General features: G+C 39.7%; 3 protein-coding genes, 1 long non-coding RNA gene and 1 pseudogene across 6 annotated transcripts; 3 read left to right on the top strand and 2 right to left on the bottom strand.

Moving 5' to 3' along the window:
• The first annotated feature begins 229 nt into the window (after window positions 1–229).
• Window positions 230–2,947, top strand: LOC121993017 (annotated as a pseudogene).
• Window positions 1,913–6,625, bottom strand: LOC121993020. Of its 3 annotated transcripts, none has more exons than XR_006115049.1 (4): window positions 6,487–6,625; window positions 5,827–5,955; window positions 2,495–2,974; window positions 1,913–2,407 (listed from the first exon to the last, which is right to left on the bottom strand). It is a non-coding gene; the product is annotated as an uncharacterized LOC121993020 (long non-coding RNA). The 3 variants fall into 3 exon arrangements; XR_006115048.1 differs by having other exon boundaries at window positions 2,495–3,018; XR_006115047.1 differs by having other exon boundaries at window positions 2,495–5,955.
• Window positions 6,626–6,870: 245 nt separating this feature from the next.
• Window positions 6,871–11,000, top strand: LOC121993021 (SKP1-interacting partner 15-like). Its single transcript, XM_042547687.1, has 2 exons — window positions 6,871–8,179; window positions 10,607–11,000. Exon 1 carries the CDS (start codon window positions 6,940–6,942, stop codon window positions 8,161–8,163), a length of 1,224 nt encoding a protein of 407 aa, XP_042403621.1. The 5' UTR covers window positions 6,871–6,939; the 3' UTR covers window positions 8,164–8,179; window positions 10,607–11,000.
• Window positions 11,001–14,302: 3,302 nt separating this feature from the next.
• LOC121993022 (glycine-rich RNA-binding protein RZ1A-like) lies at window positions 14,303–17,527 on the bottom strand. The gene is made up of 4 exons (XM_042547688.1): window positions 17,394–17,527; window positions 15,718–15,843; window positions 14,584–15,142; window positions 14,303–14,515 (listed from the first exon to the last, which is right to left on the bottom strand). Exons 2-3 carry the CDS (start codon window positions 15,826–15,828, stop codon window positions 14,609–14,611), a joined length of 645 nt encoding a protein of 214 aa, XP_042403622.1. The 5' UTR covers window positions 15,829–15,843; window positions 17,394–17,527; the 3' UTR covers window positions 14,303–14,515; window positions 14,584–14,608.
• Window positions 17,528–20,715: 3,188 nt separating this feature from the next.
• LOC121991217 (uncharacterized WD repeat-containing protein C18H10.05-like) lies at window positions 20,716–24,203 on the top strand. The gene is made up of 9 exons (XM_042545233.1): window positions 20,716–20,962; window positions 21,025–21,055; window positions 21,642–22,641; window positions 22,778–22,868; window positions 22,946–23,103; window positions 23,188–23,239; window positions 23,324–23,403; window positions 23,491–23,578; window positions 23,659–24,203. Exons 1-9 carry the CDS (start codon window positions 20,716–20,718, stop codon window positions 24,201–24,203), a joined length of 2,292 nt encoding a protein of 763 aa, XP_042401167.1.
• The last annotated feature ends 459 nt before the right edge of the window (window positions 24,204–24,662 follow it).

A 24,662-nucleotide genomic window follows, 5' to 3' on the forward strand; every position in this document is an offset into this window, starting at 1 on the left:
TAATTAAAGTAACGAAAAAAAAAAATTAACACTTAGGGCAAGGCGCGATCCGATTTGGCCCCAATTCTCCCGCCCTCTTTTTCGGAAAATCTGGATTCAACCCTAGTCGGCACCTTTCAATCTTCGTCGTCCCCTCGGCTTCCCCTTCTTTACGAGCCGCGTAGATCCGGGACTCAACCCTCGGTCTGCCCTTCCTTCGCCTCCTCCCTCGCCTCCCTCGGTCGGCCCCATGGTCGTGAACGATCGGCTGCAAAAGCGGGCAAAGCGGCGGGTCACCGCGGCCCCCTTCGACCTCCTAACCTTCCCGGACGATGACGGCGCGGTGGGGCTCGACGGACCTTTTCGGGATAACGTCCGGCTGTTTCTCTCGCTCCACGGCCGACCCTTGGCGCCTCCTCCGATCCTCGCGTCCTCGTCCACCCCCTCCGCCGATGGGCCGCATCTGCTCACTCGGCGGGTGCCGTTCTGCGTCGGAAGCGTCGACGGCCAAGAGGGAACGCCGGCGCCGGACGTGGAGCTATACGTGTTGGAGGAAGAGGTCCTCCGATCCAAGTCGATATACTGCGACCAATGCCGAGTAGTCGGTGAGTCGATCTTTTTCTCTTCCGCCGTTTCTATTTTTATTTTTTACTAAATTATTAGACTTTCCAATTTTAATTTTAAATTTATTATTATTATTATTATTATAAATTATATATAAAAAAACATGTTTGATTTTTGGACTTTTGTTGTGCAGGGAAGAGATACCATTTCATAATCCGAAATGACAATGACTCTTTGTCGAGTGCTGGAGTGGCCTGCATCCGCTGTGGGACATTACTGTCATTCTCCAATTCAAGGTGGCAACTGCAGCTTCTTTAAATTTGCTGCTTGGAGATTTTTTGCGATACACCTATCTGATATTAGAATATTACATTTGTAGATATTCAATTTTCAGGATTATAATGAAAGTTGAATGTAATTTGTGATGTTGTGTTATTAAATTATCAGCTCAGCACATGTATCTTGGCATTTTTTTAGTTGAAACTGGAAAGCCACTGCTTGACTAATTAAAAGCCGAGCCATGGATTTGGTTTATCTCACTGACTTAAAAGAAAATACATACCCTAGTAGAAGCAGGTAGTTGTTAAAAAATGATGGTTTGTAGATCACGATCTTGGGTGTTACATGGGTAAAAGCATTAACAGAAACAGTAGAAAATGAATCAGTTGAATAGAATACAATGACTTGTGCAATTACTAAATATTTTTGGTGATGTGCACTTGAATTCTTATATGAATTCATGTTTCAGGTGTTTCTCATGCCATTGTGAGATAAGTTACGACAGTTATGACGGCTGGGCAAATTCGCTGTTCAAGGATGATACGCACTTGCTGCATGGAATAGTGCATGCTAATGGATATGGCCATCTTCTCAGAGTAATAGGCAGGGAAGGAGGTTCTAAGTATATAACAGGATTTGATATTATGAGCTTCTGGGATCGCCTATGCAAAATGCTCCATGCCAGGTTTGTTCTACCTTCCTATCTATCACATTAGATCTCAAATTGTCTGTGTTTTATGTTTGGATCTCCTGGTCAATTGACATTTACTTTACTATAAATTGATCCTGCATTAGTGACACCCTAAAGCAATCCATATAGTTATATATTTTGTCCTTCAGATTTTGTCGCTATGCTTTGTTTGGCTGACTAGGCTATTTGTGTTAACAGGATGGTAAGCATTATGGATATATCCAAGAAACATGGGATGGACTACCGCCTCTTCATGCTGTCATCGCTGGCCATCCCTGGTACGGAAATTGAGGGTACAAGTTTGGCACTGGCAGCTTTGCTCTAACGGCTGAGGCCTATGAAAAGGCAGTCAACAACCTTTCTGGACTGTAGCTTTCCATCTTCCTTTTTGGCACCAGGTCCCCTCGGACACAGTTGCATAACACCATAGCCTTGTACTGTAGCCTCTCCAACCGTCAGCTATTGACCATCAGGGACCTCTTTGGCTACCTCATTTTTTTTTCCATTCCCCTACCACTGGAGACAAATCTGCAAAAGTGGCTGCAGTTGGAGCCCTTTGTGCTTGGCCAAGGGAGCAAGTGGACCTAGCTAAGGCCACAGTAAGAAAATTTCTTCAAGCTGTTGTTGGTCCTCGATGGGTGGCTTGGCGGGCCCTTAGACAGGTCATGCCATGCTATTGTGCCACCTGAACTGCTCGACTATTGCCTCAAGGCCATCATTGGGAAACATGTTGGTGATGAATTGGTAGTTGTTGCACTCTACAATCCAGAGTCAAAGACAATAGAATACAGGCACTATGACGAGCCTGCATTGAGCATGTTGCCAACAAATCCATTTATCATTGCTATATGGTGTTACGTTGAAATAGTCGACAGCCCAGATAATTACGCAGCCCTGCCACCAGAACTTTTGGTGATGCCAGTGGATGCAACCATTATTGACCTCAAACTAAAGGTTACAAAAGCATTCCAAGAGATGTACCTGGTATTCCAAAGGTTTCAAGCAGAGAAACTAGTCCATTTCGAAGATGCTAGTGATCTGACCCCCATAAAGACTCTATTTGGCTCCCGTGGGGTGGCTCAGATTAGTGGAAGATGCTATAGCAATGACCAAAGCCTTGGGCAATACAGAAAGGAAAGAGGGTTGAATATCTGGGTTGTTGATTGCTCTTGTGGTGCCAATGATGATGATGGTGAGAGGATGATGGCCTGTGATGCCTGTGGAGTCTGGCATCATACTAGATGTGCTGGAGTTGATGATTTGGAGATGGTGCCTGTAAGCTTTTTTTGTGAAAAATGCACAAATAGTATAAAATGCAGACGAAGAGCTTCTGAATGGCTTAAAAATGGCAATCCTCTTAGAAGATGCACGGATGAAATGGGATCCGCTTTCACAAGTTCGGATAGGTTGGAATGCTTGACAACTGCTGGCTAATTAGCTTTTTGCTTGTACAGTTTGGAGCTACATGCATAAAGATCATGAGAGCTGGTGAGTTGATCCCTGGTCTGTATTGTAATACATTTTTAATGTTAGTATTGAAATCAATTTCTGCTTTCTGGTATCTGGAAAAAATGGTTGGAATAGACCGTTATTGAAGCTTGTGGTATTTCATGTAATACTGTCTTAAAATTCTGTGAATACAAAAGGCTTTACTTAATTCACCTGCAACCTCGAGCATAATTTTGAGATCTGCTATAAGAATTTCTACAGTTCAAATAATGAACAAAAGAAAAGGTTCTCCATAATCTTGAACACAGAAAAGATGCCAGTTCCAAGGGAAAAGAAAAAAATGGAAACAACTGGGCAACTTGCTTAATAATCCTAAATCCTGAGCATGCAAGTGCATGATAGTAACAAAAACTCTCAGTTATCTTAAAGCACTTGTCACATATAACACAGCTGAAATGAATCCCTAGACATTCCCGTCACACAAGAAATGTACTGGGTGTCATGCATATGCCTAGCTTCTGCATCCCTTTCTCATATATGCCCCCAGATTTAGTTTGGTGCAAACTACTCAAGTTGTCATTCCAGTGTTGTTCCTCCTACCGTGAAATCTTACATGGACTACTAGGTACCCCCAGGGCGTAACACAGACAGTGGACGTATGACATCTCGGCGCAATGGTCAGGGGTCGATTCTCAGGAATTGATGACCTGAGGTTTACTCCACCATCCGCCTGCCATATTTGTGGGGCCGGCACTAGGAGGGCTGTTAAATAGCGGATCTATATTTAATGTACAACTATGTTGCCCCGGGACATAGCGTAGATGGTGGACGAATGATATCTCTGGCGTGATGGCCAGGGGTCGATTCTCAGGAATTGACGATCCGAGATTTACCCCAACATGTGTCTATGGTCTGTGTACCTGTATTTACCTCCCTTCATATCCATGGGGCCGCTAAGGTAGCGGATCTATTTTTTTTTTTTTTTTAAAATAATGTACAACTAGGCACCCCCAAGGTGTAGCGCAAACGGTAGGCGCATAACATCTCTGACGTAATGGCTAGGGTCGATTCTCAGGAACCCCACCATGCGCCTAACACTTATGTATTTACATTTATCTCCTTCCATATCCGTGAGATTGACACTAAGGGGTCAATAATGTAGCGGATCTATATTTTTTTAATGTAGAACTAGGCCGTAGCACATATGGTAGACGCATGATATCTTTGGTGTAATGTCCAGGGGTTGATTTCTAAGAACTAGCGACCTGTGGTCACCCCACCATGCGCCTAACACATGTGTACCTATATTTACCTCCTTCTATATCTATGAAGCCGATACTAGGGACCGTTAAGATAGTAGATCTACGGTTTATTTTTTTTTTTATGTAGAACCATGCCAGTTTATTTAGGAGGAGAATATGGATTAGACAATCATAGGAGAGAGAAGAAAAGGGAATAAAGAAAGAATCTTTATTGTATTGTTTACTTTGGAAGACAAGAAAGAATTTGATATGGTCCTCGTCAATTGCACCCTTCACTCATTTGTCTTCCTCAACAAACAATGCTCACCCCATGAACCCACTACATAAATGCAATATTTTGTGGATTATTTGTTTTCCCACCACCCTTATCTCTTTTCTTTTAATTCCACAATCATATTATCTCCATGTGTAGCTTTGTAAATCTTTTCCTGTCGACTCCTCTTAACTTCCCACCCAAGTAAACCAACCTAAGTTTTGACATTTCTCTAGCATCAAAAATGTACTATCTCCGGTTTTGCAATCTACTACAGTGTGATCACTCTTAAAGATCTTGAATAGTTTTGCTCTCCAATTCCAATCACACCTTCTGATAGAGCTTCCACCACAACAAGTTGGATTTGAACTGACATACGTAAAGATGGAATAAGTTCAGCCATACAATATACAATTATCTCAATATCTCCAATTATCATGTCACTCCTTTGCCTATTTTGATTGCTCCAGTTAATGCATTACTTCTCTTTCATACTTTGATTGCTCCAATTAATACATCCCCTCTTCTCTTTCACTCAATTTTTAGTGCATTAACAGATAAAATCAAAAGATGAATCGAGAAATTCCCATGTTGGCAAGTGCAGTTTGTTGCATCCCCTCTTCCTCTCCTTGTAATTCGTCACCTTTAAATATATGCATACCGCTAACTCCTTGCAAGTCGTCACCTTTGAACATATGCATACCATCTAAATCTTTCTTTCTTTCTCTTGTTAAAGCTACACGTAATTGTTCCAAATAATATCTTTCATTCTATCCTATTAGGTAATGCAACATATCTGTCTTAACAATTCTTATCTCCATTATGTTTTTTTTTTTGGTACAATTGTTTCCTTACAACCACATATATGTGTAAAAAACAATTTTAAAGATCTGAAGATTGCTAGGCATATAACTTAATTCAATGGAGGGACAAAATTTCAGCACTATACACAATTAGTTGACACTAACATGATTGGATGATGATGACAATGAGATGCAAATGTCAGTCAACCTAACAGAAATCAGAAAATAAAGCCAATCTTTCGTCACTAAGAGAATTATATCTTCAGCATCACAGTGATTTTTAGTTCCTGATTAAGAGGTTGTGGTTCAAGCTGAGTAGATGTTTCTTGAATACTAATGGATAATTATTATTCTACGATGAGAAAATTAAAGGAAGAATCTAATGTTACTTTTAAAAGGTCCAGAGAGTTCCCATGTTGGACAATGCTAGCTTTCTAGACCAAGGATGAAACTCAGAAACTGTTGATTCCCTTATGTCTAAGTCAGAAAAAGATGTTACCGAGGATTAAAAAGACTAGAGACGATAGCAGCTTCAGTAGAGCGTACCTCGGGTCAAAGATCTTTTTCTGAGAGCAGATCATGTGTGGTTGGTAGAGGGGTCGAGGCGTGTGGGCAATCTGTTAACCCTGTTGTTAATATTTACAAGCTTGCTTTAGGATGCTCATCTTGACGTTTCTGACAGAAGGAATTATCATTCAGCGTCAGTCCGTAAACTGAAGTAAAACTTGCAATTTAAAGAAACCCTAGAAATCAAAATTCAGGCGATTCTCATCCAGAAGTCACAAGGTTGATAATATAATTTCGCCCATCTATCAGTACAACTATAGTGATCGGTCACATTATTCTCTTAAAAGATACAATTCATGGTTAGGAACTATCCTGCACCATCATTGAACAAAATAAAAAGGAAAGACTTGTTCCATAATTCGACGCGAAATTGACACCGAAAATAAAAAATGTATATCTATCAAAACAGGCGAACACAAGGGGGAACAGATCGTATGGCATATCCAAAACGAAATGGCAATCAGACGATCCAATAATCCCCTAAGAGCAATCACGTCGGAAACAAAGCCCTAGGAGGACTAGAAAAGATAATCGGCGACTCCCAATCCACAGACAACCATTACCATCACCAGGAGCTCCACTACCAAGCAGATAACGAACGACGAGGAAAGATAATCGGAGGAGAAAATAAGAAAGTACCTTATGAAATCGAGAAGAGATCGGGCTACTGCCGCCTCTTCAACCTAAGCGCGGGGGACGTCCGGAGGCGGAAAGGGGGATTCAATGCGTTCCCTCATGAATCTTCCCTTTTAATCCGTTCCACGCGCTTCTTGACCCGGCGCTCGTGTATAATGTTTCCGATAGCCTTTAAGTCCTATTTACTACGGTGTAGTCGAGGTGCAATGACACGGCAGACGCTTCCAAACACAAACCGTGTTCAAATTTGATTACGCCCGGTTCAACAGTAAACGAGCCGGGGCCGGCTTCAACTTGAACGCTCATTTTGAAACATTCGCCGTCCACGACTAAACTCAAACACCGTGTCGCATAGGAAAGAGGACGGAGACCGCGTAATTATATAAAGTCCTGTTGCCGACCGCTCTTCTGACCTTTCCTTTCTAGCTTCCACCTTCGCGGCCGCCGAGGAGGACCATGCGCATCAGTCGCGTGCCGGAGGACGAGGTCGCTGCCGAAGCAGATCCGGCGGCGGAGTGCCCGATCCAGCTCCTTCCCCAGGACGTCCTCCACAACGTCCTCGGCCGCCTCCCTCTCTATCAGGCCCTCGCCTGCCGACCCGTCTCTCGCCTCTTCCTCGACGCCCTCTCCTCCCCTCCTTTCCTATCCTCGCTCCCCTCGCTCCGCCTCCTTGTCCTCCGTCACCCTCGCGCAGCCTCCTCTCCGCACCCTTCCCTCCACGCCTTTGACCCCTCCTTCCGCCGTTGGATCCGTCTCCCGCTCTCATTCCTCCCCTTCCCCTCGGCCTCTCCCGTCACCGCTTCTCCCTCTCTTCTCTACCTCTGGGTGGACTCCGTCCCTTTTCCCCACTCTATCGATCCCGCCTCCAAGAGCCAGACCAAGTCCCTCGTTGTCTGCAACCCACTGAGCGGATCCTACCGTCTCCTTCCCCCGCTTGGCTCAGCCTGGTCTCGCCACGGAACCGTGATCGCTGGTCCTGGCGGATCCGTCGTCATCATAACCGAACTCGCAGCTCTCTCCTATGCGCCTTGCCCTGATCGATGGCTTAAGTTTCCACTGAGTCTTCCCTCCAAACCTCGGAGCCCGATCATGATGGCTGGTTCCGTCTTTGCCCTCTGCGACGTCGGCGCCCTCTGGAGAAGCCGGTGGAAGCTCTTCTCATGTGGCATTGCTGACCTCGGCAGGGCCCACGGCTGGGCTCCGATTGAGCGGCACGAGTGGGGGGACGTGTTCGACATCTTCAAGCGGCCACGGCTACTTGCAGGAGCAGGTGGCCGCCAACTTCTGATGGTCGGAGGCCTGAGGTCGTCCTTCGTGCTGGACGCGCCGTGCTCGACGGTGCTGATTATCCGGCTGGATCTGGAGACCATGGAGTGGGATGAAGCAGGGACGATGCCCCTGGATATGTACAGGTGCTTTGGAGGCGGCTTCTCCAGTCCATTAGAAGTGGTGGCCGCTGGGGCTGATGCAGCTGGCGCCAATAACAAGGTGAAGGTCTTTGGTGGAGATGGCAAGGTATGGTTTTCTGGGAAGAAAATGAGGGGAAAATTGGCAATGTGGGAAGAAGGGGTCGGAAAGAGTGACGGCGGCCTGTGGAGTTGGGTTGATAGTATCCCAGAGTGCCCCGAAGGTATGTACAGGGGTTTTCTCTTTGATGCTGGATTCACCTCAACACCTTGAACGAGTGGAAGAGACGGTGAGATCTTATACCCAGATCTATGTTTTCTGTGGTATACTTATTATTGATTTATGGACAACTTGGCAAGGACTATACTTCTGATTTATATTTAGGAGGTCAGCGAGATTTTGATTGGACAAATTCTAAAATTATAATAAGTTGTTTATCAAGTGCTTCCATTTTCTCTCTGTTGTTTTTTGTCTGATTCAATGGTATTAGTTGTAAAATGAATCTGAAGTTTGCAAATCTTCCTCTATACTCTTTAGTGGATTGGATTTCAATGTCCATCTGGATTTCCCTACATGAAAAAACCATGCTAGATCTATTTTATTCATGTCATTGATTGTTAAACTATTTTCATCATATCATCAGAAAACACTGAGAAATTTGGTCTGTTATTCATTTAGAAAAAGATTATTGTTTGGGAATTCAGTGATATACTTGGGAAATGATTAATAATACAAATTTCAATGGGGAACTCTCATTGTTCAAGTTCTTGACAGAGAGTTACAAATTGCAGCGGGGAACTCTCATTGTTCAAGTCCTTGTCTGAGAGTTAAGTTGTTAAAGTTTAGTAGTAGTAGCTATTATTCCCCTTTTTATTTACTGAATTCAGTAGAAACTTATTGATTTATCTCCCCTGGATGTTGTTCTGATAATAAAAATGAGACATTCTCTACGTGTGGGTGTTTTGTATACCCCTTCTTACTTGGGTTAGACATTGACAATCTGGGTCAACATTTGCCACTCCTATTGATTGTGTGTAAAAATCTCTCTGGTTGAACCAAAAGGAATCTTTTAAACATGTTGGGAACTTAGATCCACAAAGTGCTGGACACTAATCTGATTTCATGTTAAATGAGTCGACAGTGTAATGATCTATTTCTGGAGTAGTCTGTGTCTATTAAATTTCAATGCCAATTGAAATGGAACAGATATTGCTATTTAGTCGTTTAACAAAAGTTTCATAAGGAACCTAGATTTTTTTTTTTTAATATGAATATCATTCATGGTTGGTGTTCTTCATTTGTTGTCATATTGTGCAATTAAATTAGAATTGATATCATTGCCTATATAATTGTAAAAATATTTTCAAGGTAAGAATTTGTTTAACCTATTTTACAATTTGTTAACTAAAGCTTATTATTCATGATCAGATATAATTCTCAATATGAAAATTCACCACAATTGCTGTAATGAATTTGAGTGCTTTAGTAGTCCATTTTTCTAGGTGCTATATTCAGGAAATATTTTGCTAAATTTATTTCAATGTGCTAATTTGGCTGTCAAAATTAGTAAGTTGATCACGTTCTCAACGTTGTAGTTGAGGGCTTGATAGTCACTATTGTATGGCAAAATACATTCCGATCCTGGTATTTCTCTGAATTTCAATCAATAGCTCCGTTTTTGCCTCCATGTATTTGTTTATATGCTTGAAATATGAAGTATCTCTAGCAAATGTCAGAGACCAGATCCTTAAGTGACATCTTTATTCTAGTTCAATCTTGAAAGTGTCAAGTCGGACAAATCTATTAGTCGATAATCTACTTTTATGGTTTATGGGTTTTTGAATTTATCTCGGTACGACGTTCTCAATGGATGAGTTGACATCAATTTAGTGAGCAAATTACTATGATTCATAGTTAAAAAAATAACATTGATATTCATGAAGTAATCTAAACATTCAAAAGTGTGGTGCAGCAATTGATCGATAAAGTTCAGGATAGTATTGAAAATCAGATGGTTGTGTAAATTGATTTTTTTTCACATGGAGGAAGATAACATTATTACCAAGGTGTTTTATGTTAAGAACTTTGGATATATTGCCAAAGTTAACAATATATGATCATGTTTTCAGATGAACCATGCTTAAATAATTTTGGTATGGACCAATTCTAACCCAGGTCTGATGTCTGGCAACTGCATGTAATGATTTCCTTTTTATTTCTGCTTTGTGATTTCTTATATTTAGAATATGGTTGTTATTTCAACTGAAATCATTCACAATATATTTTATGAGTAAAGTAAATAATTCAAAAAATATAGTGCAGATGATGTTGCAGAACTGTGTCAATTGGTGTTTATATGTTGGTTACATAAGAAAAATATGATGGTGCATCAATATTCTGGACAGAGTAAAAAATGGCTGTACTAACTTTCAGTCCATACTAAAACGTTCAAAATGGCATTAGATTGGCATGAAAATACTTTTGACTGTTCTCAAGATATTCTACAATCTTGCATTTATTGGTCAAGGCAGTTTTATTTATTGTGTTATTTAACAAGAGTAAACATGTAGGGGCTTAAAATCTAGTAGATCATATTTGGCTTATTGCGTAGCTATTTTCCTTAAATGTCTCAGTTGTGTTCATTTTGCCCGTGAATTGTATGACTAATGTGCCTTCTTTTTTGTCTTGTATGTTAAATGGGGTTCAAATTGGCAAGATCTGACTCCTGTACCTTTATCTTCCACCATGTTCCATACTTCTAACAAATAGCACCCAGGAATTAGCATTAAACACAAAAGAGCATAGTGGATACATGATCATATCCATCAGAGATGTTGATAGAGAAACGAAGAAGTGGTTCCCCTTTGACTAGTGCACTTAAAATTCCTCTGTGTAGCATTGATTGTTTGATCCTTGTGTTGATTTCTTTGGCTGTTTCAACTCAGACACGAAAGAATGGCCACTGTTATTCATTGGCCAGCTTAGAATAGCCGTATGATTGATATTTTGCAACCGGCATACGTGAATATATGTTAGTCATGTATTGGATCTGTAATAATGTCTTTGCTTAACATAAAGTTCAATGCTTATGGATTTTTTTGTTGCCCCTACGGATCGGCGCAATTAGTATCGTTGGTTGCTCCAATAGGCCTTAGGGTCAATTTCTAACTGGTACAAAATGTCTCATTGGATGCTTGATTTTCCTTGTGTAAAGAGTCGCTGCGCTAGGGCAAATGCCCTCAATGATTTACTCCCTTCTAACAGGGGCGGAGCTAGGATATTAGTTTAGTGCAGGCAGTCGCTTGTGCAATTTGACGAGGCCACGACATGATAGTACAAGGTAGAGGCCATCTCGCGAAGCGGAGACGGTTGCGTCGGCGATTGAATGGGTGATGGTTGATGAAGAACCCTGACAAGATGAGGGACATCTAGGAAGAGTTGGCAGCTGTCATCGGCTTATCCAGGAGAGCAACCTTGAGAAGCTCCCCCCCAGTGCGCAGTGAAGGAGACGCTCCGCCTGCACTTGCCTATCCCGCTGATGCTCCACGAGGCAGGGTGCTTGTTTATGGCATGGTCTCGGGTGATAGTCAACGTGTGGGTGATCAGGCGATAGGTGTCGGTGTGGAGGCGGCGAGGGCCTTCCATCTTGCGTGGTTCGCCTTGGGTGGCGAGGTGGCGACGGCGACGACGGACTTAAAGGGGAACTTCTTTGAGTTCCTGCCCTTCGGGTTGGGGGTGACGGTCTTGCTCGGGGATGCAGTTGGGGTTTTATGGGATGGAGTTGGCAGTGGTGTAGATGGTCCACCACTTTGAGTGGGCATTGCCCGATGGCATGAAGCTCAGCAAACTAGACATAGGAGATGTCTCTGGGTTGACCTCGCTTAGGGCAGTGCGGCTGGTGGCCGTCCCACTTCGTGCCTCACCTGCTCTCTCGATTGATAGTGAGGATATATTTAGTTGCCTATTTCTTAATAGAAAATATTATAAATATGATTATTATAAATAATTATGTGTAAAAATATATGTATTTTTTTTTAGCCCAGGCAACTGCCCGCACTAGGCCCACGTTGGCAAAGTGTGAGACCATCCTGGAGGGGTGATTAAGGTGATGATTTCACCTTTTGCTCCGATGCTTATGGTTTTTTTTATTTTTATTTCCTGAATTTGAATTTTTCTCTATCTTCTATCTTCCGGTTGCCGCCATGTTGTTTCAAAAAATTTTGTTTCTGAATACAATGTTCATAACCATTACTAGTAGAAATTTACTTGAACATCCATTTTTTTTTAATACCTTAGGCAACATTTAGTAGGAGATAGATGACTAACTTTATTCGTTGCATTTATGACTCTGTAACGTTGTTGATCTTTGATTGTTTCATATTAACACCACTGAAATTTTTTTGTTTGCATGCTTATATTATTTCCCAACTGTAATTTGTGGCAGTTTTTTTTTTTCAAATGATCATATTCTGCAATTAATTTGTTGTGCTCCGCATTGTGTGAACAGCTAATCCTCTGTAGACTAATTAAGATGTTTTGCTGGGTTGTAATCTTACGTTGAGTGATGTTTGACCACTGCTTGCTCTTTTTCCAAAAGAAAATCTTTGCATATAAAGACATGAACAAATGCAGATCCAGAAATGTTGCTTCTTCGGTTAATCGGTTGTGCAAAGAAACGGTGGTGAGTGACACATAATATTTTACTCTGTATAAAATGTCTTTTTTGATTCCTTATTTCATGTGAAGAATGATCATGTTTCAGGACAACTGAAGAAAGCGTGTTAGCTACATTTTATTATGGTATGTAGACAGTAGGTCGCCAAAGTTAATTGACAAAGCTAAACTTATTTTGCAGGTTAGCAGTCGGATGAGTACAGGTTTAGCTCGATTAGACAGAGCTTGTGTGTGCAATTTTCCTCAAGTAATGCAGTCCAAGCTATGCTGAATCTGACCGTATGGTGAACGGTGAAATCAAACTTGGACACTTCTTTGCCAAAGATGCTGCTAGCTTGCAATCGAGAAATGTAGGGCATGTAATTCGTTTGTCTCGATCTTTTGGAAGTTGTCAAATTGACACTCGACAAATGCTTATCTGAGCTCCGTGTGCACCTGAAAAATCTGCTAGGCCTTTGGCACCACTATAGCGCTACTAATTTACATCCATAGATCTCTTTTCGGATCTGCCTGTTTGGCCGTGGATAACCATTCTAATTTAAACTGTGGATGGAATTAATTTACACGTCAATCAGCTAAGACAACCGATTGCTAGGCCTCGTCTTAAGTTTTGATAACAGTGTACCTGAGAAATAAGAGACTTCAAGGCGGGCATTACTAGCGTCGATTATGTAAACCCAAGTAGGTTTTTCACTGGTGTCCAGACGATTTCGGCAATTAAAAACGAAGCCAACGGCCGTATAGCAAATGTCAACAAAATCTTTTGAAAGTAACGCAACTAAAAATGGAAATTTCATATCTAAATTGTTTTTCTCAAGGAAACGAAATACGAATATTACACTTTAACGCAATTTATTTTGTAAACTTATTTAACAAGAAAATGATTTACAATTTGGAACAGCATCTAAAAGTGTCCTACCGGAATTATGATACTGTCCATGAAAACAAAGCTCCCACATCAATTCACGCAACAATATTCACAATCATAGAAACAATCAAAAGATGAAATATGAGTGCTCAAGAAACCATCCCAAAACTGCTCAAAAGAAATAATATTGCCGCCCAGAGCCATCAAAAATTATATTAGGGCTTGAGTGTGTCTCCCTTGTGAGAGCAAACCTCAATGTATCCCACAAGCTTTCAGGAAGCGGTTGTTGTCTTAAATGTGAGATCAGATCAAAAAGGATTTAGGAATAACTCAATCAGACCCAAAATAATCCTGATCACGCTCTACAAGAACAAGCCAGCCACTTAAAACCTTTGAAAGAGAGCCAAGAATAGAGACACAACTAATGGAATTGGAGCAAAGTAAGAGAAAAGGGAACCCAAATAGCATTGGGGATGTGGTCACAAGGCCAAGTTGAACCTGCCACAAGGTCAACAAAGTCGTTAAAATAAGGTCCCCTAAGTGACTAAAATGTTTAAAATGGCAGAAAGGATGGAAATTACCCGGTTTCATTCCCATAAAATTTTGGTAAGATCAAACTGGATAGGGATCAAAACTAGCAAAAGCAACCATATACTTCATGTTAAATCAGCCATTTCTAAGTGAGAACATTCAATTCCCGAAACACCAAAAACTTCTAGTTCCTGCTAAAATGCAGAGATCCTGCTGAAGTCACATGTCAGTGTGCTTCTTCCACAGCATCTAGATTTTAGCAATATCCTGAATATCCAAGGAGCCATGCCATGCCATGACAAAACATCTTACCAAACCAGAGGCAAATGCACAAAGATATGTATCAAAAAGCATTAGTTTTCCATCAAGAACAAGGCACTTGTCGAAATAACATTAACATCTGAGTGACATTCAAGAAGCGAGGTGTGGCAAGAGTGGCACACATGACAATTCCTAGGAAAGAACAGTAGAACACCATAAATGAAGCCAGTACCGAGGCCACACTGCAACCTTAACCAGTTGGGATGTTTGAAAATAGCTTCACACTGCATACTGCATAAACAAAATGTTAATACTTTGGAAAACTGTCAAAAAAAAAAAATAGGCATTAAGAAACATACCTGCAATGCAAGCAGTAATAGCATGCTAATATCTGTGACCACCACCTTCATTAGGACGCTCATATGGACCAGACCTGTCACGACTATAACGATCACCACCACTGCCCCCACGGCTTCCCCCATCTCTGTTGCGAGAACTGAAGCGATCCCCATTACGATCAGGTCCATACCGATTGTTACTGCCATGACTACCCCCATAAGAATCCTCTCTGCCACCATATCTATCCCCTCTTCCGCCATCACCTGAAGGGCATTCCCTTGCAAAATGACCAGGCTTTCCACACTTAAAACAGTCACCATCCGAACCTCGTCCACGGGCACCACCAAAGTCCTTACCACGACCCCTATCATAATCACGACCACGATCGCGTTCATAGTCGCGTCCTGAATCACGATCCCTGTTACCAGGGCCTTGAGGTTGTGCTCTTTCCACAGTAATTGAGCGTCCGTCAAGATCTATTCCATTCATGGCTTCAATAGCCTCTTCCATATCAGCTTTGTTATCAAAAGTGACAAAGCCAAATCCACGAGAACGGCCAGAAAACTTGTCGAGAACAATCTGCAGGTAGGAAAATAATCCAGCTAACCAACATTTATCCAAAAACAAGGTAGACTGATTAAACAGCAAAGTCAAATCCACAAGAACCCCTCAGTCCCCAAGCATCAAGCTATTTATCAGATTATATATCTGGTGATCATGACAAGGAGTAACTTGAAATTTCAAATCTTTGCAAAATATTACATAAGAATCAAAAAATGACATGTGAAACGAATATAACACCTAGCTATAATTTTTATAAATATCAATTACCAGAAACAGTATCATATAGATAGTATACCAGGTTATATTGAAAACAAGTACATTAGATAGAAATTTTACCAGACTACCATACCAAGATAAACTGAATACAATCAAGAAAAAAAGTGAAAATAGCAAACAAAAGCATCTTTAGCAGGGATACTGCATAAAAAATGTCTCCAGGTTCTGTAATGACAATTTTTGAACACTAGAATTACCCTATTAAAACACAAACAAGAAAACGAATAATGATATGGAGAACACAGATGTTGAAAAATAGAAAATAAAATATTTGTGCTCCACGAAGGGTAATAAATCATAAGAGAGATTGTAACCTTTGCCTCAGTAAGATGGCCAAATTTTTTAAATGCATCCTTCAAACTTCCATCAGTTGTTGACCATGAAAGACTGCCAACAAAACAGCGAAACTCATCTGCTTCAGACATTTTCAATCAATTGAGCTGTGGGGTGAGACAAAAAAGCAAGTGAAAAACATGTCAGCCACAAGCATAAAAATAGGACACGATTGAATAAAAAAAATGATTATGGAAGGATAGGAAATATAACAGATACATCAGAGTATTCAAGTTAATAGAATCATGATCCATTGGTTCACTTCCATGCTGCTTGGAATCATAGATGCAAATTAGATTTGATCATTGTAAGACTATCTTTTATCTTTGTGGATATCTAGATCCATATGAAACTAATTCTTCAAGTGAAAATAAATTAATTAACAAAACCCATACAGCAGATTAGGCAGCTCTGTAAGTGAATTAATTAAAACAAATCATGCAACAGTTAATATAAATCAGTCAATTGAAAAATTTGAAGACAGATTAGTCCCTCATGATGAACAAATTCATAACATTGGTGTTGGATTAATCACAAAACTTCAATATCAATAGAATGGTCAGATTGGGTAAGCATAATCAATATCGGCCAGTATAACCATTGAAAATTTAAATTAAAGAAAACAAAGAATGAAAATTAGAAACGATAAGAATACAAAATAAAATGAGTGGATGGTTCAATATATCATAATCTTAACCACTGCCAATAAATATATTCTCACCTTTCAATTTAAAAAAAAAAAATCTAGCTTAACCTATTTAAATCTCTCACAAATGTATCCCTACTTCAAGTTTGTCATCCAATTATGACTACAAATTGATAAAAGATCATTCTAACTCAATTTCATATAATCATGGATACCTAGATTAAATAGATTTTATTTTAATTGATTAATTTTTATTTATTTTTTGTGTCATGAATTAGCTAAAGATGAATAACATATAATTAAATCATAGAAAAACAAAAAAAAAGTATTAGTGGTGGTATAAGATATCAGCATCATCAGTTAATAGATGAAAAACTTAGGGGAGGGATAGAATTTCTAGAGATTTAATAGATTGGAATAGATTTGTAAAAATTGCTGGCAGAAATAGATTTGTTGTCCTGGATTCTATCTAACTGAATAAATTGACTCGGGCTCTTTGTTGGTTCAGACTCTTGAGACAGAATCCATGACAAATGATCTTTCATCAGCAAACGGAAGGTGACACAGACATAGAAATAACACAACCAACAGAAGCATCAAGTAAACGATTGAGCGCTTCTTCCTCTCTAACAGTTTGTCTCCGCCCCATGTAACTTTATTTTCTCTGTTGTTTCTTTTTCATGTTCTAGAATTCTCCGAAAAATCAATTCGCTAATTCATCCGAGAACGTTTGATCTCCAATAGTTGTTTTATAAATCACCTACTATAAACTAAGAATTCATCAGCAGTAAACTTCAGATCCAACAGATCATACCAAATACAGGTCAAAACATGACATAGCATGAGTACGAATCCTCCCTAAAACAGCATCGATAATAGAAAAGAAGAAGAAGAAGAAGAAGAGATATCTCGATCCCCAAAACAGCTTTCCGATAACACTTCTAGATTAAACCCCCAACAAACAAGATGAATTAGAAAATGATTCGGGGACGAATTCGAGCTGGTACTTACCTGAGGATGGAAGCGAACAGAAACCCTAGGCGAGGTCGGATCGGGCTCTCCCTGTTTCCAGGACTCGCTATTTATCATGCGAATTGACCTAGAATATCTGGGCCGAATCAAGATATTTTTTTGTGTGCCGGTTCAGAGACGTCCAACCGGACCAAGTGTAGAAATTAGGGACGTAAACAAGCCGAGCCGAGCCGAGTCGAGCTTTGGGGTGTTCAAGCTTGTTTGATAAGATAACCGAGCCGAGCCGAGCCGAGCCGAGCTTAAAATGAACCAAGCTTTTGAAATGAGTGTTCAAGCTTAAGCTTGTTTGAAGCTTGGCTTGAGCTGGGTTCGTTTAGATGTTATCAAGCTCTCAATTCAAGCTTGGCTTGAGCTTGGTTCGAGCTTGACTTGTTTAGATGTTATCAAGCTCTCAATTCGAGCTTGGTTTGAGCTTGATTCGAACTTGGCTTGAGCTTGGTTTGTTTAGATGTTATCAAGCTCTCAATTCAAGCATGTTTGATTGTTTGAAACTTTTAATTGTTTGATTGGTTATTAAGATTGATAATTTAAATTTATTTATTTATTTATTTTATTGTTTATTTATTATATTGAAAAGAATTTTATTAATAAATATTGTTCGTGAACATTGTTCACGAACGTTGTTCACGAACGTTAACGAGCTGAACACATATGTGTTCAAGCTTGTTTGTTTAGCTTAACGAGCTGTTCAAGCTTGTTTGTTTAATTAATCTAATGTATATTGAACGAACATAAATAAGCTCTTACCAAGCCGAACACCAAGCTTGTTCACGAACGCTTGGTTCATTTACAGCCCTAGTAGAAATGTTATCGCACAAGCAAAAAATAATTGATCAGGTAACGATCGGTCTGGATAAATCAGGAAAGTGATCAGGAAATATACATAGAACCCATAGCAAATGTTTTTTTTAATAATACATTACAATTGAATTTCAAACTTTAAATGGGAAGGATTAACCAGACCTCCTATCCTCAGGACAACCTATCTTCAAAAAAATAATATCACAGCACATGCTCTATTAGAAATTTGATATAATAAAATTAAATATGATTAAGTGCTTATTTTGCTATCATTTTCTTTATTTATCAATGTATTCTATAAATAATTAAGTGAAATTTTAATTTGAGTGCTATGTATATATATATATTTCGTGACCCTTGTCCACTCTTGGATCAGGGGTCGTTCATAGGTGCGATTTTATAGATTTCACATGTTATATAGGTGAGATCCATAAAACTTCACTTATAAATGAACTGATTTAACCTCTAGAATAGAAAGTATGATTTAGAAAATTCATACTCTTCTCAAATGATATAATTTATCATCCTTTTATTTCACGGTAATAATTTTTTCTTAACTAGTATCAATTATCTAGTTCAATTGATTAATCTAAAAATTTCTTGATCAGATGGCTCAACAGTTTAAGAGTATCCATATCAATTTTTCTATCTTTATATCTAAAATTTAGAGTAAATAATTCACTTTATTAAATTTAGACAATCAATTTTCACTACATACTACATCAATTACATTAAAATTTTCATTATCTTCAATTTTATATTATTTTCTTCTTTTTCTTCTATTTTTTTTATTATATAGAAAGAGAGGAAGGAGAGAGATTGAAAAGAAATACTATTTTATTTTTAGGATAGAAATTTCATTCCCTAAATTTAGAAAATCATTATTCATCAAATCTAGATTTAGGGAATATACAGATAACTGATACAAGAATTTTTTAACTATCTTATCTAAAATTTAGAGTGAAATATTTATATAGAGATAGTTGATGTGGATGCTCTATATGAATCATGATACTTGCGAGACTACATAAATAAAAATATAGATCCGTTATATTAACGACCTCATAATGCCGACTTCACAGATATGAAAGGAGATACATGTAGATACACAGGCGTTAGACGCATGATGAGATAAACGTAGATCGTCAGTTCCTAAAAATCAATCCCTAACTATTACATTAGAGATATTATGCGATTTGTACTCCACTTTGGGGCCGAGACTACGTACATAAACTCTCGGGGACAGTGTTTCATTACAGCCATGAGAAACCGCATGAGAGACTACTCGACCGTTGCACCATAAGCCGGGACGGTAACAGCCTTTATTATGTTTCATTATGTACAACAGAATAACTTCCAACAGTAGCTAGTGGTTCATTATTTAGATCTACAGAATGACCGGAGATGTTTTACAAATGTGCAGCCGCAATTTGTTCTCAGAGCTTCACGCACAGGAGCCTCAGCCTCTTCGTTGTCATCTTTGCTATAGGAAACGATGGTCGCTCCACAGTTGACTTACAACATGCTGCGACTATCAGTTGACCAATGCTCTAGTACTGCGTCCACCTCTGTGACCAAGAAATTCTTTAACTCAACAAATATTTCCCTTGTTTACGATTCCTTGAAAGGGAAAAACCAAAAAAAAAGCGTGAAAATTTAAAAAATATATAATCTACCAGTACTGAAGTTATTCCACCAACGCATTTCCTTTCACATGTCATTCCGCCCTAGGAAACTTGATCGCCAACAACTGAAGCATTTGCACCACTCATATAATCTGCACTCATTCTGCAGTTAGCATGTGCACGAATGATTCTGTGTATCCCTGCGCTTCAATCAACCTCACCTACTCTGGATTTCGTCAATCATCTGTGGGGATGGATAGCCTTGAAAAGTTCCATAACTTTGCATTAAGAACTTAAATTAATACACATTTTGCCTCACCCATCAGATTTCATGCATGGCTAAAAGATTTATTTAAGCTGTGGTTGCTGGGATCGACAACAAGTGGAAAAGGAGGGCCACAACTCGGTATACAAGTTTAAAGTTTAATCTGACAATTTGGCCTAATGACAAAGACAGATTGCATTATGTTAAGTATCCTTGCTGATTAACAAGGATTTAAAAGCTCTGTTTTTTTTATCCTTAAAGCTATAACTCGGTCATCTTTAATCCATAAAGAAGCACAGGCCTCGAGGAGAATTAATGAGGCTTAACATCCGATGACAGTCAAACACAAGAGAAAAGTGTTCTCTTGTCATGATCTCTAATGAGATACGACGCCACGTTTATGGAATTTAATAAGGCTAATGCGTTTCATGCATGCATTAAATATATACCTCTAGGTGGAGTACAATACTAGTGCTGATAATCTACAATACTAGTGAACAATCAACAACACCTAGCACGAAAGTTCTGAAGAACAGGAAAGAAAGAGGGAGAGAGAGGTCGAGCACGGAAGGGCCAAAGATCAGAATTGAAGGACCAATTCTGATGAACAATGAAGCTTAATGGTGAGAATTTTGGTGGCTGGAATCCATGCAGCTCACCTGAGTCTGTCACCAAGATACCGGAGAGACAGAAGCCACGAGGGATGTGGGTGATGAAAAAGGTTCACCAAGTCAAGCCTGGTAAACTGCACGCGATGCAAATCCTAGATAATGGGGGAGGGAGCAAGCAAGGAGGATTTGATTTGATTCCATCCGAAAAGGTCGTTTCTTGTTTAGACGTGGTAGGAGTACGTGCAGGCAAAACAAAACAGAGGACAATAGAATACTGCAACTTCAACTTTTGGGCATTAATGCAACAGGAGTAGAATGCAAGGGCGGCCTCGGGAGAAGGTGGCCAGGTTAGCCTTCTCAATAATGGAGGCAAACCTCCCTTCCATTTATAACTGCAACAATGGCTTGCCAATGCCAAGGGAACTCTAATTTGCCACCCCTCTTCTTCTTCTTCTCGTTCCTCCTTAGGAATCAACTCATTGCTGTTTTCTTCAACTCGTACCTTCGGTCCCTTCCAAGATATATCCACAATTTACAGGTTCGTGATTTCCTGGATGATTAGCCTGTATACTTTTTGTGGAACAACTGTTGTCTTTCTTCGTGATTCGTGCCGTGATATTTGGTGTCCATTCTCGTGGAAGTTTCGATCTTTCGGGAGAAAGAGAGAATTGTTGAGAGCTTTTGTTGAATTGTTCTCTGCGCAATCCCTTATTAAATTATTGTTTTTTTTCGCATTTTGTGTTGCTGCAATCGTTGTTGCAAAACTTCAACCATGTCAGATTGCCTGAAATATTATATCAGAGAGAAAATACTTGAACTAATCAATCTGCTCACGAGTCACGAATGCTATTTGATTTCTTGTACCTTCTGTTCTTTAATCAGTCATTGCGATAAATTTCTAAACTTTGTTCTTTGACATTGACAGAGGTAGAAGTATCGACTGTCAAAGACGCATCGCTGGAAGAGCTTTCAATATGTTGCCTTGTGATCAAGTTTCCATTCGCGATTTTGAGCTTGGTGATGATGATAGAGAAGACATCTTCTTCGACTCATTTGACTCTCTTGAGACTTCTCTGAATTCTAAACCATCTACATCAAACCTGGTAGAAAAGCCAGAGTTGAAATTGAGAGAGAATATTTCCAATGAGTTCTTGGCGAAAGAAATTTCGGCTGTTCATGAAAGATGTAAAAAGTTCCTACGTGAAACAGGCTTTGATACATTATTCTTGTCGGAAATGAGATGCACAGAAGAACCCAAAGTAAAAATAAATACTTCATTGCACCAAACGGAATTGGAGATGATGTCTGATTCTTTATCGATCCCTGAATACAGTGGAGAGGAGGATTCCGTTTGTATGAGCGCTGAAGATACAGAAAATGATGTCAATGCTATGCTTCATGAAATTAGCCCGAATAGGACCATGGCATGGCTTGAAACTGAAACCCAAATCGAGTCTCATGTTGATCAGCGATTGTTGGATCAAAAACGCACTGTGAAAGGAAACACAAACCTAAGAAAACGATGGTGGGCAAGATTGTCGGCAAAGAGGAGTGCTAGTGATTTGCTCACAAATGATGCCCTTTTGAGAAATTCACTAGCATCAAAAGCATTGGTGAAAAAAGTAGGTTTTCATAACAGTAGAGAAATCACAGAATTTCGCATGATACAGGAAATTGCTGCACACAAAGATCTGATTAGGACCATGAAGTTCAGCCCATGCGGGACGTATCTGGCCACTGGTGGTGATGATTGTGCCGTTCGGGTATGGAAGGTCAGAAAACTTAGTACAGATGATCTTAGAAGAAAAGGCTTCAACTTTTCTTCGACTCTTAGCCCAGATGATCTCCAGGTCGAGGAAGTTCCACTACATGAATATTTTGGACATACCAGCGATATCTTGGACCTCTCATGGTCTAGGTCTAGTGTAAGTTGCTTTTATTCCCTACCTTCCCTAAATCACCTTACCCTGTCGGCTTACAATGCAGTTTATTCTGTTCCTTGTTCAAATTGAGCATTTTGGTGGTAGTATTTGACAGTTGTGCATGATTTGTTTAATGCAGTGTCTTGTTTCAGCATCGAAGGACAAAACTGTTCGAATGTGGAAAGTTGGCTGCGAGAGCTGTGTTAAAGTTTTCTACCACAATGATTATGGTACATTCTTGACTGCAAGGCTGCAGCTACAGTAGCTTACTCTTTGTTTAAACTAAAAGGTTGCATGGCATGATCAGTGACCTGCGTTCAGTTCAATCCTCTTGATGATGCACACTTCATAAGTGGCTCACTGGATCGAAAAGTGCGCATATGGAGTGTTGACAAGAATATTGTTGTTAATTGGGTTGACACAAGGAACATCATAACAGCCATATCTTACCAAGCTGATGGAAAAGTTTGCTTTTTTTTTTTTAAGTTTTTGCGAGTGTTTTGGTTCAATTTCTTCTAGTCTCATAATCTTTTTCTTTTATTTGAGCAGGGTTTTGTTGCCGGGACTCTAACTGGAAACTGCCGCTTCTATGTTTGTTCAGGTACTCTAGCCACGAGAATTGATCACTAGTTACCAGCCATCTCATTCACTCAACATTAATAATTCCTTTCATTCTTAGGTACAGGCAACAACCTGCAGTTGGACAAAGAACTATATGTGTGGGGCAAAAACAAGTCATCAGGCAAACAAATTACTGGTTTGCAGGTACCGTAGAAGCTAGCATATGGCTTGCATTATTCCTCAGTATTCAATACAGAAGATATCTTTATTCTTCAATCTGTTCATCAACAGTGCACTGGAGATTCTAAGGTCGTGATCACATCAGTTGACTCTAAAGTTTGCATTTTTGACGGATTTAAGGTCGTACAGAAATTTAGAGGTGAATCACTATTTTCATTTTCTTTTCCTGATTAGTTACCTCATTCACGGAGTTACTTATGTTGAGGCAATCCCATGCAGGATCCTGGAAATCTAAGAGTCATGTGGCTGCATCTGTTACAGCTGATGGTAGATACATCGTTTCGGTTGGTGAAAAATCAAACATCTGCATCAGGGATCACTACAGTGACATGGGCATTCCTTCTAAAAAGGCGATGAAGTCTGTATTTTCCTGCGAGCATTTCTTTCCTGAAGGTGTAACAGTGGCTGTTCCATGGGTTAGTGTAGGAGGAGAAGCTTGTTTACATAAAAGCAAGATGGCTTCTTCAGTTCCATTCGAGCAAAATCCCGAGACATTCGTTAAATACCGGAATCAAAATTTATTCTCTCTTGGATCCTGTTTACGGACCACTGGTGCTGCAAGCATTTCAGCAACATGGCCGGAGGAGAAACTTCCAGCGTCTTCAATGCAAGTGAAACTTCCTGACTTGTCTGATTGCCATCGTCAATCAGGCCAAGAACCAGCATTTTCTGTGACTACATCAAGTCTGGTTATTGTTACTGGAAGCTGCAGTGGAATGATCAGGTTGTTCAGGTACCTTAGATCGCCTGCTAAAGTCTGCTAATCTACATATCGTAAAAACTTACTGGAAGGTGCAGTTAGTTCTTTAGATAATAAGACATTGATGGAAGACGCTGCTAGGCATGGTTGTTCTATACCCCAGTATTGGGGGGTTTTCCCCAAAGCAAACAGTGTTCTTCTTTCGGCTTTGGTTGACAGTTTAATTTTCAGTGTTACAGCCCTGAGGTCAGACAAGAAGTTCTACTTTGGTGATCAAACTTCCTTCCTGAAATCAAACCAGGACATAAATAGATTATTTCAGAAAATGAAATTGTAAAGTTTCTGTAGATTGTCTTCACGGAAAAGAATTTTTCATCCCTTGTTAAGGGAATTGCCTGTGTACCTTGTAATCAATCAAGGCTTCGATTGGTTTGGAAGGACCATTTTGTATGTCTTTTGTGTACCTCACTGTTCTTGATTATGGTTAAAGTTTTTATAGGAAGTCTGTAGATATTGCAATAAA

This window comes from Zingiber officinale, chromosome 6B (genome assembly GCF_018446385.1).
Source record: "Zingiber officinale cultivar Zhangliang chromosome 6B, Zo_v1.1, whole genome shotgun sequence".
Lineage (NCBI taxonomy): Eukaryota > Viridiplantae > Streptophyta > Magnoliopsida > Zingiberales > Zingiberaceae > Zingiber > Zingiber officinale.